The following is a 22,056-nucleotide window of genomic DNA, read 5'->3' on the forward strand; positions in this document are numbered from 1 at the left end:
GGACTGATGTTGAAGCTGAAACTCCAATACTTTGGCCACCTGATGCGAAGAGAAGACTCATTTGAAAAGACCCTGATGCTGGGAAAGATTGAGGACAGGAGGAGAAAGAGGCAACAGAGGATGAGATGGCTGGATGGCATCACTGACTCAATGGACATGGGTTTGGGTGGACTCTAGAAGTTGGTGATGGACAGGGAGGCCTGGTGTGCTGCAGCTCATGAGGTCGCAAAGAGTCGGACACAACTGAGCGACTGAAGTGAACTTGTATTCTATCTGGCAACATTAACCTAAAATCAGTAAAACAATAGAAAGATATGAAGCACTAAGTGCCTACTTTACTTCTGTGAAAAAGATAATACAGAGATTCCACTCAAGGCCTTCCCAGAACAATCCAATGTTGAAGAAAGAAAGTTTCTTGAAAGAACAGACACTTAGCCTCATTAAGTCCCTAGAGGTACATATTTCTGAAGAAACAACAGCTAATTTAGGCCAGGAATGTGCTGAGGTTAATTCTCTAGATGAAACAGATGACAATGCCAGCAGGTATAAAGGTCTAAGCAATTCCATGGTCTTCCTGGTGGTTCAAATGGTAAAGAATCTGACTGCAAAGCAGGAGACCTGGGTTCAGTCCCTGAGTTTGGATGATCCCCTGGAGAGGAGAATGGCTACCCACCGCAGTATTCTTGCCTCTCCCATGGACAGAGGAGCCTGTCAGGCTACAGTTCATTGAATCCTAAGAGTCAGACATGACTGAGCGACTAACAACAACAAGCAATTCCATAGCAGTACATGTGGCAAAAGGCACTAGGGTTCTAGAACTAAAGACATTTGCTCATCAGACTTTGTTGAAACCACACCATTAGTCAGACTCACATTCAGCCCATATCTGGCACTCAAAAAGGCAACAATTTTTAAAGGTTTGAAAATATTGCATGGGAAAAAAAGTGAAAGTTTTAGTAACTCAGTTATGCCCAACTATGCATGATGCCAAAATTAACCTCTGGATGGGAGGGTTCTTCCAGTTAAATTTAAATACAGGAGTCAAAGAGTTTAAACTGGTGTGGCTAACTCCTTTATCTATTTGTGAAGTTCTACATATTCTGGTCTTCCTACTTAAAATGCTCTCAAATCTCTATCTAATCATAAACCCTTTAACTTTGCTCTTTGTTCCACAACATGAATCACCTTCTATGGATTATAACTTACTTATTTTGTTTAATGTCTGTTTTCCCCAACAAGAGCATAACTTTGTTGAGACTAGAAATGTTTGCCTTTTTTGATTTTTAAATTTTTTGTCACTATGTATCACAAACACCCAGAACAGGGAGACAGACACACATGTGCACTCAAACAGTAGATATCTGTTGGATAAATGAATGTAGTTTAATCATATTGCAGAAACCTTGCTAATCATGTAGAGCATTATTTGGATAATAAGTAGAACATGAAGTGTTAAGACTTTGGTTTACAGTGGTCTTGGAGTTAAATCTACATTTCTTCACCTCTCTGCCCCCAATGATACCAGAAGAGGTCATGAAAGAATAGCAGTTTGTATCTGGGAGAGATTGCCCTGATTAATTCCCCTCTAGTTGTCTAATGGTTTAATGTTTAAGCTCTGTAGCTTAAGACATAAAAATTATAAGCAACATTGCAAGTAGAGATATTTCTCCACTCACTCATTTTCTGTGTGGAGAGATTTTTCCAACACTATAGACCTCTTATCTCTTTCCTAACTCTTACTAGAAAATGCAGTGATTTACCTTATTTGTAAATTTTGCAGAATTTGACATGTGTAAGCCAGCCCCTTCCTCCATCTTTCTTTGGGGTGAACCTGCTTTAGGGAAGACAAAGTACACTGATCTGTTTCTCAATGCTATACATTTTGTAGGAGGAATTCCCCACATGAGCAGGCCCATGGTATTCCTGAACTGCTGTGGCTGAGTTAAGTATGCATTTGGGTTAAGTATGCATTTGTAGTGAGAAGTCGATTGTTGTCAAACATCTCAGCTATGTCCTCCTATCCAGCTTTTAAAAGTAATGAAATTGATGCTTGATCTCTAACTTCCTGACATCTTGTCAATACCTTAATTGGTTCCAAAATTATTCTGGAAAATTGAAGTTATTTATTGGATTCCTTTGAACTCCAATAGGGGCTTCCCAGGTGGTGCTAGTGGTAAAGAACCTGCCTGCTTACGCAGGAGACATAAGAGATGCGGGTTGATCCCTGGGTCAGGAAGATCCCCTGGAGGAGGACATGACAATCCATTCCAGTATTCTTGCCTGGCACATCTCCATGGACAGACGAACCGGACGGGCTACAGTTCATAAGGTTACAAAAAACTTGGACACAATTGAAGCTACTTAGCACACACGGGCACAGACTCCAATAAATATCATGGCATGAATTGAGTTTCATCATTTATAGTTTGTTAATTTGGGGGGGTAAACTTTTATTAGAGTGATAATTGTATATCAAATAATATGCTTAATGCTAGTGGTAGATAAATGATTAAGATGTATCTGTCTGCTCTTAAGCAACTTAGAACCCAAATAGGAGGAAATAAACATGCAAGCAAATGGTAAAATACTGTGCTGTAATTACTGCATTGTTAATCTGTGCACAGTGTTTCAGGGACCAATAGAAGGGCGTTCTTTCCTGTCATCTGCCAAGGAGAGAAGAAGAACCTTTCACAAAGGAAGAATAAATTAGTACAGTAGTTACTACTGAAATAAATGCAAGAATGTAGAAAGGACTGAAATTTTATGTGAAAATGTCTTTCACCAGATAATAGAACAAACCCTTAGCAAAAATACGTAGCAAGTGAATTTGTTTTCAAACTCCTCACCTATATAACCATTTTTTGACCTTTCCTTTTTCTTTCTGAGCATCCAAAGTTCTCTCAAGATTTGATTCTTTGCTGAGATTAGTTAGTTAGTTAAGTCGCTCAGTCGTGTCCAACTCTTTGCAACCCCATGGACTGTAGCCCACTAGGCTCCTCCGTCCATGGGATTCTCCAGGCAAGAATACTGGCGTGGGTTGTCATTTCCTTCTCCAGGGGATCTTCCCTACCCAGGGATCAAACCGAGGTCTCCTGCATTGCAGGCAGACGCTTTAACCTCTGAGCCGCCAAGGAAGCCCTTTGCTGAGATTAGTGATCTAAAATCACTTTTATGTTAGAGAGTCCTAAGATTTAACTAGTGTTACCCTTGAAGGAATTTGCATTTTAAAAATCCAGTGATGATTCAAGCCCTAATTCAAATGAATGGCTTGCTAAGCCAGAGGTGCCAGTAAAATTAGTGCTAGTGGATTTTTTCTAAAATTATATCTTAACATATAGTCTTGGGATAAATATAACTGCTGATAACTGAGAAAGCTGGTTTAAACCTATGGATATTCCAGAGAAGAATTCAAGACATATTTCTGCCTGAATTTCTGTTACCACCTTGAATAGAAAAGTTATCTAAAATATACCAATTTTGTAGTAAGCTTGCATGAGCTTGATTTCAATTTTTTAATTAGCCTAAGATTGTTCAGGCTATGAATCTAATTTAATCTAATCTCTCTTTAATCTTATCTTTATAATATCATGCCCAAAGTATTAGTGAGTAACATGTATTAATTTCAAACTTGCTGATAAAATTCAAGTTAAAAATGCAACTTTGTTTCTTTGTTATGATACTGTATAGTCACAATCTAAGATATTAATACAAAAATCAAACAAATAATATTTTCAAGCTAATAAGAAATCACTGACCATTTGTTTCTTTTGAGTCCCCTGGTATGAAAATCATGTACATTATTCCTTTGACTTTTTTGTAGGACTTAAGAAATGGTCACTGTAAAGAAAGACCTCAGAAATGAGAAGTAGGAAAGACTAGTTTTCTAGAATGGATATGCCAAATTAAAGAGATAAACAGAGTTGAGTAGGAATCTGTAATTCAGCAACTCTGATGTTTTAGATACATGAGTGCTAGTTTCTAATTCTTTAAGCTACATGCACATGTTATAAACCTTTCTTTATATGATAATTTATGCTTAAAATGTTTTTTAAGAATTAGCAGGAATGATGCTAAAGCTGAAACTCCAGTACTTTGGCCACCTCATGCGAAGAGTTGACTCATTGGAAAAGACTTTGATGCTGGGAGGGATTGGGGGCAAGAGGAGAAGGGGATGACAGAGGATGAGATGGCTGGATGGCATCACTGACTCAATGGACATGAATCTGAGTGAACTCCGGGAGTTGGTGATGGACAGGGAGGCCTGGCGTGCTGCGATTCATGGGGTCACAAAGAGTCAGACATGACTGAGCAACTGATCTGATCTGATCTAAATCCTGGAGAGCTAAAATGAGAGCATAGAATACTGTGTGTAGGCATATAACATGGAACAGGAGGAATAAGATAGCTTCTGGAGTCAAACTTAACATTTGCATCCCAGCTTTGGCACTGACTGGTTGTGTGACACTGCATGAATTATTTAACAAGTCTGAGATCCTACAGCCTCATCTATGTACATGAGGGCTAAGTCGGTTCAGTCGTGTCTGACTCTTTGCGACCCTATGGACTATAGCCCGCCAGGCTCCTGTGTCCATGGGATTCTCCAGGCAAGAATCCTGGAGTGGGTTGCCATGCCCTTCTCCAGGGGACATTCCAGACTCAGGAACTGAACCTGCATCTTCTGCAGCTTCTGCACTGCATGTGGATTTTTTACCACTGAGCCACTGAGGAGCCCCAGCCTCGTCTATACAGTTCAGTTCAGTTCAGTCGCTCAGTCGTCTCCGACTCTTTGCAACCCCATGAATCGCAGCACGCCAGGCCTCCCTGTCCATCACCAACTCCCGGCGTTCATCCAGACTCACATCCATCGAGTCAGTGATACCATCCAGCCATCTCATCCTCTGTCGTCCCCTTCTCCTCCTGCCCCCAATCCCTCCCAGCATCAGAGTCTTTTCCAATGAGTCAACTCTTCGCATCAGGTGGCCAAAGTACTGGAGTTTCAGCTTAAGCATCATTCCTTCCAAAGAAATCCCAGGGCTGATCCCCTTCAGAATGGACTGGTTGGATCTCCTTGCAGTCCAAGGAACTCTCAAGAGTCTTCTCCAACACCACAGTTCAAAAGCATCAATTCTTTGGTGCTCAGCCTTCTTCAGAGTCCAACTCTCACATCCATACATAACCACAGGAAAAACCATAGCCTTGATTAGACGGACCTTTGTTGGCAAAGTAATGTCTCTGCTTTTGAATATGCTATCTAGGTTGGTCATAACTTTCCTTCCAAGGAGTAAGCATCTTTTAATTTCATGGCTGCAGTCACCATCTGCAGTGATTTTGGAGCCCAAAAAAATACAATATAGCCAATAATTAAGCTTGACAAAAAGAAGGGCTGGAATGGAAGGGAGATGTAGAGGAAATGAGTTTCATTCCAAACAAGAAGGAAACTGTATTTTAAGAAAAGCTAAAGAGCAACTGAAGATAATGGAAACACAACTGCCCACAAATTATAGGGCTTAGATAGGAAAAAAGGGCTCTGCATGATAAATAGAGGCCTGGAAGTCACTTTAATATCACTGGGGGCTTCCGTAATGGCTCAGATGGTAAAGAATGTACCTGCAATGCTGGAAAACTGAGCTCAATTCCTGGGTTGGGGAGATCCCCTGGAGAAGGGAATGGCTATCCACCCCAGTATTCTTGCCTAGAGAATTTTATGGACAGAGGAGCCTGGCAGGCTACAGTTCATGGGGTCCAAAGAGTCAGACATGACTAAGCAACTAACACTTTCACTTTCAGATTCCTGATCTGCCAAGTACCACCTCTTCTGTTTCTATTTTCCCATTCTTAGCTCTAAAACAATTTGGGATAGCTAAGTATACAGAGACAAATATATACTACAAGCAATAGTATGGGATATAATGTTGAGTAATTTTACCTTTTCCATTATACTAGGCCAAATGGCAAATACATTACCTCACTTTCATTACCTTACATTATCTATGCTATGCTAAGTTACTTCAGTCGTGTCCGACTCTGCGCGACCCCACAGACGGCAGCCCACCAGGCTCCCCCGTCCCTGGGATTCTCCAGGCAAGAACACTGGAGTGGGCTGCCATTTCCTTCTCCAATGCATGAAAGTGAAAAGTGAAAGTGAAGTCGCTCAGTCGTGTCTGACTCTTAGAGACCCCATGGATTGCAGCCCACCAGGCTCCTCCGTCCATGGGATTTTCCAAGCAAGAGTACTGGAGTGGGGTGCCATTGCCTTCTCCACATTATCTAGGATTACTTTTAATACTAAACCAACTCTTAAATGTGATTGGCCCAGTATAATAGGCTTAAGCCAATGAGTATATAGCATTCTTATGGTATCTAATGATGATACAGGGATAGGGATGTATACCAATTTAGGCTAATGAAAGGATAGGGAGTATTTTCTAGAGGCATCTAGGAAGTCTCCTAGCATAAACAGAAGCCTGGGAAAAGATAGTAACTCTTCCTCTGTGCACTGACATTGTTACGCACATGTACGAGTTCTATAACTACACAGCACGGTGCTACCACCATAAAGGGTTACTTCAAATTTCCTTAGCAAATATGAACCCTCCCCCACCACCACTGCCTAAGCGCCCTGACCAAGTGAATGAGTTGACAGTAACACCAGGTCATCTACACCATACTGGAATCACTGGGACATAATTTGAAACAGGAACCTGGTAAAGAATCCAAGTATCCAGAGACCCATCACAAACTTGAGATGAAGTCAGTGAGAAGAAGGGTAGGCTTAGGATCTTTTAAATTAATGTACCCCACTTCTTAATTGCATTTAGTATTCCCTATTTCTCTACCCTGTTCACTGTAAATCATCCAAGGGCTTGACTGGTTTTCAAGCCTTGATTCACTGACACATATTTAGTGTGAAATTCTTAAAAAGGATGGTTTCTGAACAAGAACATTAAAATAGGAAACACAATCCCAAAAGAAGGGGTAGACAGATAAAAAGCAAGAGCAATCACAGCAAAGTGAAAGGTGACAACCTGATATGGAGGGACGCCCAGATAGAATTCTAGATAGGAACTGACATTTACAAAACTGTCCTTGAGTCATCAGGGAAAATGAACATTAAATGGACATTAAATCATGTTCAATAACTTCTAATATGAAAGCAAGAACTTGACTAATTATCATGATTTTTACTAAACTGGTTAATACAAGAATATTTTGACATTTTGTATAAATAATGAAGTAAGCATCTGTATTGAGAATGTACATACACCAAGGAACTGCAGGAAATCTCTAGATCCTAAATGTGGCCCTCAGCTAGACTCTTGGTCATAAAAAAATCTAGACTCTTGGTCATACAGCCATAAGAAAGAAAATTCTGCCAACAGCCTAAGTAAGTTTAGAAGTGGCCTCTTCCCCTACTGAGCTCATGATGAAACGTCAGCCTGGTGAAGCTCTGAGGCAGAGAACCTAGCTAAGCCCCACCTGGATTCTTGATCCAAAGAAATTGAGATAAACTGTTTTTTAGGACAGTAAATTTGTGGTAATTTATTACAAAGCAATATAAAATTAATACAGCATCATGAAGAGATTATGGCTGGTCTGAATAAAAGCTGTCTCAGCAGAGTGATTGAATAGGAGCCAGACTGCATTGATTTGGAGGAGTGAGAGGAGGGTAAGTGGAGTGAGCATAGATGACTCTTTAGAGAGGTTTGCCTGGGGACAGAAGGAGAACGTAGGGCTGTAGCTGAATAGTACTTTGGTTTTGAGGACAAAGTTTTTATTTTTGTTTTTTTTATGGGAAGTAACTTGAGCATATTTAAAAGTCTGCCTTTTTGAAGGATCAATTTTTACTCGATTCTTGAAAATTTGTACTTGATTCTTGAAAATTTGCTTGGCTATGCTAAATGCAGCATAGCTAGATATAACTTACATGAAATAACTGGTTAAAAGTAATATGTCTGGTGACCTAATATCAATATTAACATTGAAAATATTGTAAATGATTATAAAAGAAAGTAGTATAAATTCTGTTATTCAGCAAATAATAGAATTTGTTTTTAAAACTTCAAATGAAAGAGGGCTTCCTTGCATTTGGAGGATCCTATCGACTGATATCACACACACACATTGTCAGAGTCAAGTTCCACTATTCTTTCAATTCTCAGCAAAGGGAAGCCAGTCTTATTTGACTTTCTATGATGATTCCTGCTGAGCTATTCCAAATCCTGAAAGATAATGCTGTGAAAGTGCTGCACTCAATATGCCAGCAAATTTGGAAAACTCAGCAGTGGCCACAGGACTGGAAAAGGGCAGTTTTCATTCCAATTGCAAAGAAAGGCAATGCCAAAGAATGCTCAAACTACCACACAATTGCACTCATCTCACACACTAGTAAAGTAATACTCAAAGTTCTCCAGGCCAGGCTTCAGCAATATGTGAACCGTGAACTTCCTGATGTTCAAGCTGGTTTTAGAAAAGGCAGAAGAACCAGAGATCAAATTGCCAACATCTGCTGGATCATGGAAAAAGCAAGAGAGTTTCAGAAAAGCATCTATTTCCACTTTATTGACTATGTCAAAGCCTTTGACTGTGTGGATCACAATAAACTGTGGAAAATTCTGAAAGAGATGGGAATACCAGACCACCTTATCTGCCTCTTGAGAAATTTGTATGCAGGTCAGGAAGCAACAGTTAGAAGTGGACATGGAACAACAGACTGGTTCCAAATAGAAAAAGAAGTTCGTCAAGGCTGTATATTGTCATCCTACTTATTTAACACATGCAGAGTACATCATGAGAAACGCTGGGCTGGAAGAAACACAAGCTGGAATCGAGATTGCCGGGAGAAATATCAAAAACCTCAGATATGCAGATGGCACCACCCTTATGGCAGAAGGTGAAGAGGAACTCAAAAGCCTCTTGATGAAAGTGAAAGTGGAGAGTGAAAAAGTTGGTTTAAAGTTCAACATTCAGAAAACAAAGGTCACGGCATCTGGTCCCATCACTTCATGGGAAATAGATGGGGAAACAGTGGAAACAGTGTCAGACTTTATTTTTTTGGGGCTCCAAAATCACTACAGAAGGTTGACTTCAGCCATGAAATTAAACGATGCTTACTCCTTGGAAGGAAAGTTGTGACCAACCTAGATAGCATATTCAAAAGCAGAGACATTACTTTGCCAACAAAGATTCCTCTAGTCAAGGCTATGGTTTTTCCTGTGGTCATATACGGATGTGAGAGTTGGACTGTGAAGAAGGCTGAGCACCGAAGAATTGATGCTTTTGAACTGTGGAGAAGACTCTTTAGAGTCCCTTGGACTGCAAGGAGATCCAACCAGTCCATTCTGAGGGGGATCAGCCCTGGGATTTCTTTGGAAGGAATGATGCTAAAGCTGAAACTCCAGTACTTTGGCCACCTGATGCGAAGAGTTGACTCATTGGAAAAGACTCTGATGCTGGGAGGGATTGGGGGCAAGAGGAGAAGGGGATGACAGAGGATGAGTTGGCTGGATGGCATCACTGACTCAATGGACATGAGTCTGAGTGAACTCCAAGAGTTGATGATGGACAGGGAGGCCTGGCGTGCTGCGATTCATGGGTTCGCAAAGAGTCGGACACGACTGAGCGACTGATCTGATCTCTGATGATGATTTTCTAAGGTGGCAGCTTTCCACAGGAGCTGACCTGTAAGTCTTGATCTAGATCCCATGTTGAATTTGTAGAATTATGAGGAAAGACCATGAGACAAATGACTATCTAACAGAAATTACTATCTAACACTGCTGCAAGAATTCCAGCTTTGTGTCATTTGTTTACAACCTGTTCCTTATGGTTTATTATTATTTCTAAAAATAGTAGTCATAACTTCCCTATATTTTCATTTCTATGATCAAAACATGCTTTGCTATCCTCAAATGGTTAACTGAAAATAAGCACTGCAATAATAGATGAAGAGGAAAAAAGCAAGAAAGAAGAAAACTCACCACATCCCAAGTTCTATACCAGATACTTAATATAAAGTGTCCTTAATTCACCAAACAAACTTTCAAGGAAGACTCTTTAATTATCCTCATTTTTCAAATAAGCAGACTGACTCATTTAGATTAAGAAAATAATACCCAGGGTCCTGCATCTGATCATATTGTGTCACATTAAAGAATAAATCCCTGTGTGTAACTTTAGAGTTAATGTCTTGATTAACTACTGTATTGCTCTCATTTTAAAAAAGAGGATTCTTTCTTAGGGAATTAACAGCAGTCAACACAAGACAAGAAGAACTATGTATTAAACTAACAGGGAATAATGCGAGAGAATATTACTTTGTATGTTTCTCATTCCTCATTATGTCCTTCCATGGTCAACAACATAGTCAATCCAGTTGAGCTCCTGTAGTGATATTTCAAAAATTGTCCTGACTGCCATGATCCAGTTGTTGAGGATTTGCTTGTTATAACAGAATAAATAGTTTTTTTTAAAATGTACCTTACATTAAACAACAAAGACTTAGCTCTGAAATATGTCTATTATTATTATTAGTCTTTTGTAACCATGGTAATTTAATATCATCTTACAGCCAATCACTTGACTTAGGCTAGTGTTTTTTAGGTTTGAGCTTGCATCAGAATCTCCTCTAGGGCTTCTTCAAAACACACAGATTATAGGACTTGACTCTCAGCTGTTTGGATTCAGTAGATGTGGGTTGTAGACTTTAAAATTTGTGTTTCAACGACACATTCCCAGGTGCTGTTGCTGGTCTGGAGACCACACTTTGAGACCCACTGACCTAGACAAGGGTTTTAAAACCTTTTTGTGGAAAGAATCAGGTAAATACTTTTGGCTTTGTGGACCATATAGTTTCTGTCACAACTGCTCAACTTTTCATTTGTTGTGGAAAGCAGCCATACATAATTCCTAAATGAACAGAGATGGCTGTGTTTCAGTAAAATTTTATTACAGAAAGAGGCATCAGGATATATTTGGACTGTAGCTGCTCAACCTCTGGGTTAGACCAACTCAGTATAACAGGCCTGAAAAATGACTTTATATATACTAAATATACTATGTGACTCCAAGAGAATCAACTATAGCTTTATTTGCAAAACCCCTTCTACGTTTCTAAATAAAACCTGCAGAACTATAACAGAGACTAAGTTGATTGTGTTAAACCATCATAGAGGAGAAATCCTGGTGAACCCAATAAAGAAGCAATAGTTTTCTGCACGAGTCTGCATTTTACAAACAGTTTTTGTTTTAACATGCCCATTAACTATATCTTCACTTTCAAATTTTAGTTTTACTTGGATATTGTTTATAATGTTGGAAGTTATAAGTATACCAAAATGAAACACTATATCGAATGACATAGATGCCAACCCAATCAGATCTATTGACTTTCTAATAAAATGAAAGAAAACAAAAACACACTGCTTGCCATGAGTGTGCCCAGATTTAATATATTTGATCTTCACCCAGAATAGTGTACTTCAAACTAATTTAAAATACCAATACAACCTTAAAAGTCTACTAAATTGTTTATGCCAACGAATCCACTGCATTAGCTCTATCCTTAACACAATGTAAATTCCTGTAAAAATACATCATTCAGATAAATTTTTGTCATAATGAATTGCGATTTAGTTCCCTGAAAATAACCAGATGCAAATGCCATGAGAAAAGCTAGAATTATGGGTCAGCATATAAACTTAAAATACAAATATTATTATAAAAACATCTCCAACAATGTTATAGACTAGAAACATTTAGACAAGATATTTGCAATTATATATTGTAACATTTCGATAACTTAAAGATGGATTAAAATGGTTTTATGAGGGAATACATGACTCCTTGTTCAAAATCTGTTCCTAAATTCAATTAATTCAAATATTTCATTTTGAACAATGGATTTATATTTGCCACTAGACATTTATTCTTTAGACTAATGCTGTGGTTTTCAAAGAGTCCTTGGTTTCTTGTTGTTTTGTTTTGTTTTTTAAAGGTTGAAAGAGTACTGTGGTCAAACGAAACTGGAAAATGTTCATTTAAAACAAATTTAAAAATTTGTTAACTTCTTTGGACGCAATATTCATGGAACATATGTCTAAGAAAGATGTGATAAACTGTGCGGCCTTTTCCAATCTCATTTGAACACAGAACAAAATTATCAGTACAGCATTTTGAAATACACAAGAAACAAAGAAAACAATGTTCTTAGTGCCTAAACCCAGGTACCATATAATATTTTTTACAGTAATTTCAATTAGATTCAACAAGTATTTGTTAAATACCTCTATTATTTGATCGATCACTTAAAGGTTAACATTGTAGTTTTGTTATGCTACTCACCTAAGTCTATCTAGAACAAAGTTAATCCTATTAAACATACTTACACTCCTCTTCAGGCCTCTTCCGAAGTGCTGCACGAACTTCTTTACAAGGACTTCTCTGATATTGTGGGGGATTCCTTCCCCGTATTAAGTTCTCCATCCTATAGGAGGAAATTGAAAGGGTAGTTTAATGTAAAAATCTTGATACATTTTAAAAAATTAAATGATTTAGATCAAGAGTCAATGATTCAGGTATATAGAGACACTTAGTAGACCACATCCTTAAGAGAACTAAGCAAGGCGCAGGACAGTCGGGAGTGGCAGGGACTGTAGTAAACTGGAGAAGGCTTGACTTTTCTAAGGCATTCCAATTTCGAAAATATAGAAACCCATGTGGATGAAACTCATATGCACATTCTCCGATTAGGGACTGTTATGGGCTGAATGTTTGTATCCCTACCCCCTTCTACTCCTCCTACCTCCTACCTTCACAGGTTGAAACTCTAACCCCTAAAGTAACATCAAAATATTTTGATGTGGAACCCTTGAGAAGTAACTAGATTAGCTCAAGTCATGAGGGTGGTGCACATATAATGGAATTAGCAGTTTTATAAAATGAGGAAGACAGACTAGAGCTCCCTCTCCCCTGCATAGGAGGAGACAGTGAAAAGGCAGTCATCCACAAACCAGGAAGAGAGCTCTCGCCAGGCACCAACTCTGCTGGTGCCTCTATATTAGACTTCCAAGGCTCCAAAAGTGTGAGAAATACAGTTCTGTAGCTCAAGCCACCCAGTCCGTGGTATTTTGTTATAGTTACCTAAACTAAGTCAGAGACCCATTGACTAAAAAAGTGATTACTCACAAAGCAAACACATTTATTAAAAATCAGGTTACACTTTAGAAAGAAAGAACCTTTCACCAGCATTCTGAATACCAGCTTTCCAGAGTTTACTTGCTGATTTTCTCTGTGCCAATGATTAAATTGAGAAGGGTTTTCTAATTCTAAATTAATTGTGACTCCTTGAAAATATGGTTAATATAAAGTGCACTTCTCAGTTACTTTCAATGCTGACAACCAGAAAATAATAATAAATGGACCAAATGCAACTTGAGTTGGAATAATAAACAGAATATACTCTGTGATTAGTATTTTCTGGTTTTAGTAAACCTTACAGTTTTGTGCTACTGTTGTACACTCTACTTATTTTGAAAACATTAAAGCAACTATTGAGTGTTCAAGATTTGAAAATTCAGAACAAAACAGTGATATGTATCATTTTGAAAAAAAAAAACCCATAAACTTATAAGAATCTGCTATATAACCCAGGGAACTCTACTTAATACTCTGTAATGGCCTACATAGGAAAAGAATATAACAAAAGAAAAGAAAATATAAACATAGCTTCTTAACATCTACATAATTATTCTAATAGAATACCACTGTGCTGGCTGATAGCGTATATTGAAAACAGCATGGTTGTCATGGGTTACAGTAGTGGAAGATCTCCTAAGGTGAGTGGTAGAGAGACATATTTCTAGTGTCTAGAGAGGAAATTGGGAAAGGATGATCCAATAAAAGCAATAAGTAAAATGGACTGAAATATGAGTAAATAACATTTTTTGTACTGGAATAGTAATGTAATAGGGCTAGTAGTAAAGAAACTGCTGCCATTGCAGGAAACATCAGAGACCTGGGTTCAGTCCCTGGGTCAGGAAGATCCTCAGGAAGAGGGCATGGCAACCCACTCCAGTATTCTTGCCTGGAGAATCTCATGGACAGAGGAGCCTAGTGGGCTACAGTCCATAGGGTTGCAAACATCCAGACATGACTGAAGTGATTTAGCATGCATGCAGTAACGTAACACTATTCCTATGAGATGCTGTCACTGGTTCTAAAAATCACTTTTCCAAATATACTTACTGAAACCAATCTATTCATAGGTAAGGACTACTTTGTGTGTGTGTGTGTGTGTGTGTGTACTCACTCATATGCCCATGCTATGAATATAAAGTATAAGAAAATATTTCTCAATATGTGATAACTTGAAACAATTTCACTCAAAGCTCAAGTGAGAAAAAAGCTTATCATTGTATGATAATACGTTGTATAATCATACAATGACAGGTAAGAAAATGAAAATCTCAAGAGTTTAGGACATAGTTTGCTTTAATGTTATATATGAGGGGCAGGGTCTGAGCTTACGGGACCAACTCTGCAGTTTCAATATAAACCATGTAAATTATACAAAATGTTCTAGATTCTGACTCTTGAATTAATTCAATGCAGAATTTTGATTACATGTTTCAGCAAATGCATGAATTTTCATGATGATATAAAAATTCAAGTGAACTTATAATTAACCACTAGTAGTCACAAGTTGAAGATAGTAAACTACAACAAACGTAAACTACAACAAACATAACCTGCAAATGCAAGTATCTACACAAACTTATATGTCGAGTACATCATGAGAAATGCTGGGCTGGAGGAAGCACAAGCTGGACTCAAGATTGCCGGGGGAAATATCAATAACCTTAGATATGCAGATGACACCACATTTATGGCAGAAAGTGAAGAGGAACTCAAAAGCCTCTTGATGAAAGTGAAAGAGGAGAGTGAAAAAGTTAGCTTAAAGCTCAACATTCAGAAAACGAAGATCATGGCATCCAGTCCCATCACTTCATGGGAAATAGATGGGGAAACAGTGGAAACAGTGTCAGACTTTATTTTTTGGGGCTCCAAAATCACTGCAGATGGTGACTGAGCCATGGAATTAAAAGACGCTTACTCCTTGGAAGGAAAGTTATGACCAACCTAGAGAGAATATTGAAAAGCAGAGACATTACTTTGCCAACAAAGGTTCATCTAGTCACGGCTATCGTTTTTCCTGTGGTCATATACGGATGTGAGAGTTGGACTGTGAAGAAGGCTGAGTGCTGAAGAATTGATGCTTTTGAACTGTGGTGTTGGAGAAGACTCTTGAGAGTTCCTTGGACTTCAAGGAGATCCAACCAGTCCATCCTCAAGGAGATCAGTCTTGGACATTCTTTGGAAGGAATGATGCTAAAGCTGAAACTCCAATACTTTGGCCACCTGATGTGAAGAGTTGACTCATTGGAAAAGACTCTGATGCTGGGAGGGATTGGGGGCAGGAGGAGAAGGGGATGACAGAGGACGAGATGGCTGGATGGCATCACCGACTTGATGGACATGAGTTTGGGTGAATTCTGGGAGTTGGTGATGGACAGAGAGGCCTGGTATACTGCAATTCATGGGGTTGCAAAGGGTCAGACACGACTGAGTGACTGAACTGAACTGAACACAAAATTATGATTTAATTTTAAAAACCAATTTTTAGTCATCATGATTTTACTAATGAGGGATGACAGCTTATTCTGGTTGGAAATCTATGTAAACCAATCTCTTAGATGGGTTATTAATTTTCTTTTTATGTATCAGACTATTGAATATATGAAAATGTAGTGGTCTAATTGATTTCCATGTAACTACATTTGAGGGTATGCCAGAAAAACTGAATGTATGTTAGAAAGTACTGCTAAGAATTCCAGGAGAGTTTCACTTACAATGGTTGCTAATTGGCATCAAAGATCATGAAGAATTATGGTGCCCAAATGTTGCATTATGGGAATGCTCACAAGTAGATATGCAAGAGATTATGCAGTATTAGTAAAGAAGTATTATTTAAGTGTGATGAGCCCAGGTTCTGGAATTGGACTGCCTGGGCTAAACTTCCATTCTATCTCTTAAAGAAATATTTCAGGGAAAGATACTTAGTTACTTTGGGGCTTTCCAGGTAGGGCTAATGGTAAAGAACCTTCCTCCCAATGCAGGAGACACAAGAGACATGGGTTTGATCCCTGGGTTGGGAGGATTCCTTGGAGAAGGGCATGGCAACCCACTCCAATATTCTTGACTGGAGAATCCCATGGATAGAGGAGCCTGGCTGGCTATAGACCATGGAGTAGCAAAGAGTTGGACATGACTGAAGTGACTTAGCACACACTCATGCATACTCATATATAAAAAGTATATGTTATATGTAAATATAATATTATACAAATATATATATTTGTAAAAATATGTATCTTCAAATTAACATATTGATTTTTTAAATCAATTAGTTATTTTAGAAATGCTTGCTTTCATTTGTGATATTTAAAATTTTTAGAACCAAGAAAAAGATAACTGGGGTCAAAGAAACTCACTATAAACTATGTATACAACACAGTAATAGAAGACTATAAATTAAAATAGCATTAAAAGTTGTCAGAATGCTAAGTGTTATTATACCGAGTGGGAAATATACTTTGAATCAAATTAAATGTGTTACACAGTAATGCTCATGTCCAAGCTAATATAACTGTGAGATTTCCACCCTCTTGAGACTATACTTCTGGCTACTTGAACTCTCTACCAGATGACCAGTGTCATCTATGATCTACAGTTTGCATTAAATGGTCAGACAAAATGACCAAGAATGAAGCCTTGGAGCACAGCCAGGACATAGCAAAGATGCTATTCTAGCTACTCTCAAGCTTGGCATGTCACCAGCGGGAGTGTGTTAACAGTGCCAGCAAGGAGAGATTAAGTGTGATGACCACAGGCAAGACAGATGCTCTAACAACTCATTGAAGAGATCTGGAAAGTGCAGCCTACATGTCAACTGCTGGGAAGAAATAGGGGCAGCCAGATTGGTATCAAACAGCATGAAAAAGCAATCAGAGGTCATGAGCAACCATGTCCTCAACTCTCTTGGCAGTATCTCCAAAATATAGGTCAAAAATTATCTGAGAAACTTTATATAATACAGATTCCCCCATTTCAGTACTGAAGATTTCCATTCAATAAGCTGGGGTCAGGTCCAGGTAGATATATTTTTTTTAACATTAATTGAGTGAGTACATCAAGATTGTATATTATCACCCTGCTTATTTAACTTATATGCAGAGTACCTCATGCAAAATGCCAGGCTGTATGAAGCACAAACTGGAATCAAGTTTGCCAGAAGAAATATCAATAACCTCAGAAATGCAGATGACATCACCCTTATGGCAGAAGGTGAAAAGGAACTAAAGAGCCTCTTGATGAAGGTGAAAGAGGAGAGAGAAAAAGCCGGTTTAAAGTTCAACATTCAAAAACCGAAGATCACAGCATCTGGTCGCATCACTTCATGGCAAATAGATGGGGGAACAATGGAAAAAGTAACAGACTTTCTTTTCTTGGGCTCCAAAATCACAGCAGATGATGACTGCAGCCATGAAATTAAAAGATGCTTGCTCCTTGGAAGAAAAGTTATGACAAACATAGACAGTACACTATAAACCAGAGACATTACTTGGCAAACAAAGGTCGATATGGTCAAAGCTATGATTTTTCTAGTAGTCATGTTTGAATGTGAGAGTTGAACTATAAAGATAGCTGAGCGCTGAAGAATTTATGCTTTTGAACTGTGTTGTTGGGGAAGACTCTTGAGAGTCCCTTGGACTGCAAGATCAAACCAGTCAATCCTAAAGCAAATCAGTCCTGAATATTCTTTGGAAGGATTGATGCTGAAGCTGAAACTCCAATACTTTGGCATCTGATGGGAAGAGCTGACTCATTAGAAAATACACGGATGCTGGCAAAGATTGAAGGCAGGAGAAGGGGACAACAGAAGACGAGATGGTTGGATGGAATCACGAACTCAATGGACATGAATTTGAGCAAGCTCTAGGAGATGGTGAAGGACAGAGAAGTCTGGCTTGCTGCAGTCCATTGGGTTGCACAGTCGGACACGACTGAGTGACTGAACAACAACAAAAAGTGCTTCTAAAACAGCCTTCAATTCAGTTCAGTTCAGTCTCTCAGTCATGTCCAACTCTTTGCAACCCCATGAATCACAGCACACCAGGCCTCCTGTCCTTCACCAACTCTCGGAGTTCACTCAGACTCACATCCATCGAGTCAGTGATGCCATCCAGCCATCTCATCCTCTGTCATCCCCTTCTCCTCCTGCCCCCAATCCCTCCCAGCATCAGAGTCTTTTCCAATGAGTCAACTCTTCGCATGAGGTGGCCAAAGTACTGGAGTTTCAGCTTTAGCATCATTCCCTCCAAAGAACACCTAGGGCTGATCTCCTTCAGAATGGACTGGTTGGATCTCCTTGCAGTCCAAGGGACTCTGAAGAATCTTCTCCAACACCACAGTTCAAAAGCATCAATTCTTCAGCACTCAGCCTTCTTCACAGTCCAACTCTCACATCCATACATGACCACTGGAAAAACCATAGCCTTGACTAGACGGTACTTTGTTGGCAAAGTAATGTCTCTGCTTTTCAGTATGCTATCTAGGTTGCTCATAACTTTCCTTCCAAGGAGTAAGCATCTTTTAATTTCTTGGCTGCAGTCACCATCTGTAGTGATTTTGGAGCCCCCAAAAATAAAGTCTGACACTGTTTCCACTGTTTCCCCATCTATTTCCTATGAAGTGATTGGACCAGATGCTATGATCTTCGTTTTCTGAATGTTGAGCTCTAAGCCAACTTTTTCACTCTCCTCTTTCACCTTCATCAAGAGGCTTTTGAGTTCCTCTTCACTTTCTGCCATAAGGGTGGTGTCATCTGCATATCTGAGGTGACTGATATTTCTCCCGGTAATCTGGATTCCCGCTTGTGCTTCATCCAGCCAAGCATTTCTCATGATGTACTCTGCATATAAGTTAAATAAGCAGGGTGACAATATACAGCCTTGATGTACTCCTTTTCCTATTTGGAACCAGTCTGTTGTTCCATGTCCAGTTCTAACTGTTGCTTCCTGACCTGCATGCAAATTTCTCAAGAGGCAGGTCAGGTGGTGTGGTATGCCCATCTCTTTCAGAATTTTCCACAGTTTACTGTGATCCACACAGTCAAACGCTTTGGCATAGTCAATAAAGCAGAAACAGATGCTTTTCTGGAACTCTCTTGCTTTTTCAATGATCCAGCGGATGTTGGCAATTTGATCTCTGGTTCCTCTGCCTTTTCTAAAACCAGCTTGAACAACTGGAAGTTCACAGTTCACATATTGCTGAGGAGCAGCGGCTGCGCTTTGCTGGAGCAGCCGTGAAGAGATATCCCACGGCCAAGGTAAGAGAAACCCAAGTAAGACGGTAGGTGTTGCAAGAGGGCATCAGAGGGCAGACACACTGAAACCATACTCTCAGAAAACTAGTCAATCTAATCACACTAGGACCACACCCTTGTCTAACTCAATGAATCTAAGCCATGCCCCTGGGGCCACCCAAGACGGGCGGGTCATGGTGGAGAGGTCTGACAGAATGTGGTCCACTGGAGACAGGAATGGCAAACCACTTCAGTATTCTTGCCTGGAAAACCCCATGAACAGTATGAACAGAACAGTATGAAAACAGCCTTACACTAGTTCTAATACTGGCTTTGGGAACCCTTGTAAATAAAAATATGTATACTTGAAGATGTAGGAAATGGAAGTTCAGTGAATTCATTCTACCGGTTCAGAGGTAAGGTGAGGTCTGGTGAGAAGACTGCAGTTAGGAAAGGTACTACCAAAAATGAGAACAGTGGCCAGAGCAACAGAGTCAAAGGCTCTGTCATGTCAGTAAGTTTAAATTGTCTACCATGTGATACAAGTCAAACATCTTTTTCTTTCCATTGCTACTCCATCTTTCTTGATATTCCTTCCAGGGCTTAGACTATGGTCAATAGGCCATAAGTATTTAATAAATGATTCAATGGATAGATGAAGTCTGCTCTATCCTGGCAGAAACATTTGGAATATTCTCCTTTTTATTCCAAATTTTACCCATCCTTGAGGATCTATTTTTAACTTCTGATTACACTCAGAAACAAATTCAATCACTTCAAATATACTTAGTTCTTGCCTTCTGATTCTCCTCTATGATATCTACTAAATGTTTGGAAGTGTAACCAAAGATTTTCCAGCTAGTATTATTCTTCATTTCAGTGTTTGGATCCTTTACTCATAGATTCTAATCCATTTGAGGGCTTTGACATAACACAGTACATTTGTCAAAATACTGCCATATAATTTGTTTCATTTTCTTGACAATTCTGAAGTGGATATCAGTATATTACTATTTACAGATGAGACAACAGGAAGTCTAAGCAATTAAGTAACATATGCAAGGCAAGGCAGGCAGGCCAGAGGAAGGACCTGAACTCAGGTCCTTTGACTCCCAAAATGAAATCTTCATCTCACAATGCAAAGAAAAGGTTGTCAATCTTTTCTTTTTTCTAAGGCTTAGTGTCTCAAAAAGTAGTTTTCTTACTGAGTTGTAGATGTTCACTAAATCTTAAAATACGGAAATTTTATCAGTTATTGTCACTTTAACCTAGGCTTCTATTAAATCTAAAAACTAAATAGAAATAATTCATGGTAAAATAAAATAATAAAAGTAATAAGAATTTAAAACATGAAAATGTACTTACGCCTGCATATAGTAAAAGGAATAAAAATATTGCTGTATGATTTTTGAAAATAATGATTGGTAGGCTGTTCTGTCCAGAGAAATAGAATAATAAGGTGGCAGAATATTATAACAATCCATCCTTACAAAGTTCTAAGGTCAGGTGACCACTCAGCTTTTCAGAAATCCTTTCTTGGCTTTGAATTTAAGAAAAAAAGAGGAAAGAATTATTAATAAAAAGGCAGTAGAAAGTGTTCTTGCTTTATCTCTGAGCCATTGGTTTTATTTTTATGGAAAGTGGAATCTGAATTCAGCACTCCAAATCAAACTGGAGCCAAACTAGAACTATGAACACATATTAAGAATAAAGTAGCCATTGAAAAGTCTCAAGTATTTATCAAGATCCAATTTGAACTCCAAATGACAGTGCAAAAATAATCAATACCCAATTATCTCAGTCAAATATTTTGAATTGATATTTAATAAGGACAAACTGGACAAAGTTAAACAGAAAGACTGTTTTGAAAAATATCACATCTTAACTACACTTAAACTGCTCAGGTAGAGAGTGAAATGCCTATGTAATATAAAGATAGATAAAGCACTGTTCAGTTGGAAAAGAGACAGATGTGTGATTTATAAAGCCAGTGATGATGATTTACCCGACATTCAAGGATCATCAATAGTCTCAAGGAGAAACTGGCTTTATACTTCCATGTCACACATTTATGCATGCCAGAAGAAATATCAAAACCTCAGATATGCAAATGATGCCACTCTAATATTGAATGTGAAGAGGAACTAAAGAGCCTCTTGATGAGGATAAAGAGAATAGTGAACAAGCTGGCTTAAAACTCAAAAAGATGATGATCATGACATCCAGTTCCGTAAGTTCAGTTCAGTCACTCAGTTGTGTCCGACTCTTTGCGACCCCATGAATCGCAGCACGCCAGGCCTCCCTGTCCATCACCAACTCCCAGAGTTCACCCAAACTCATGTCCATTGAGTTCGTGATGCCATCCAACCATCTCATCCTCTGTCATTCCCTTCTCCTCCTGCCCTCAACCTTTCCCAGCATCAGAGTCTTTTCAAAGGAAAAGACTGACTGCTCTTCGTATTAGGTGGCCAAAGTATTGGAGTTTCAGCTTCAGCATCAATCCTTCCAATGAATATTCAGGACTGATTTCTTTTAGGATGGACTGGTTGGATCTCCTTGCAGTCCAAGGGACTCACAACAGTCTTCCCCAACAACACAGTTCAAAAGCATAAATTCTTTGGTGCTCATCTATCTTT

At 38.9% G+C, this 22,056-nt stretch overlaps 1 protein-coding gene across 2 annotated transcripts in view; it reads right to left on the reverse strand.

Moving 5' to 3' along the window:
- The window catches only part of LRRC7 (leucine rich repeat containing 7), a 613,767-nt gene that overhangs the window by 479,081 nt on the left and 112,630 nt on the right, over positions 1-22,056 (reverse strand). For both annotated transcript variants that reach the window (XM_059884769.1, XM_059884770.1), the window contains exon 2: positions 12,384-12,481. In XM_059884769.1, the coding sequence (XP_059740752.1) occupies positions 12,384-12,481 (98 nt within the window). The remainder of the gene's footprint in view (positions 1-12,383; positions 12,482-22,056) is intronic.

The sequence above is a fragment of the Bos taurus genome, chromosome 3, assembly GCF_002263795.3.
Source record: "Bos taurus isolate L1 Dominette 01449 registration number 42190680 breed Hereford chromosome 3, ARS-UCD2.0, whole genome shotgun sequence".
In the NCBI taxonomy this organism is placed as follows: Eukaryota; Metazoa; Chordata; class Mammalia; order Artiodactyla; family Bovidae; genus Bos; species Bos taurus.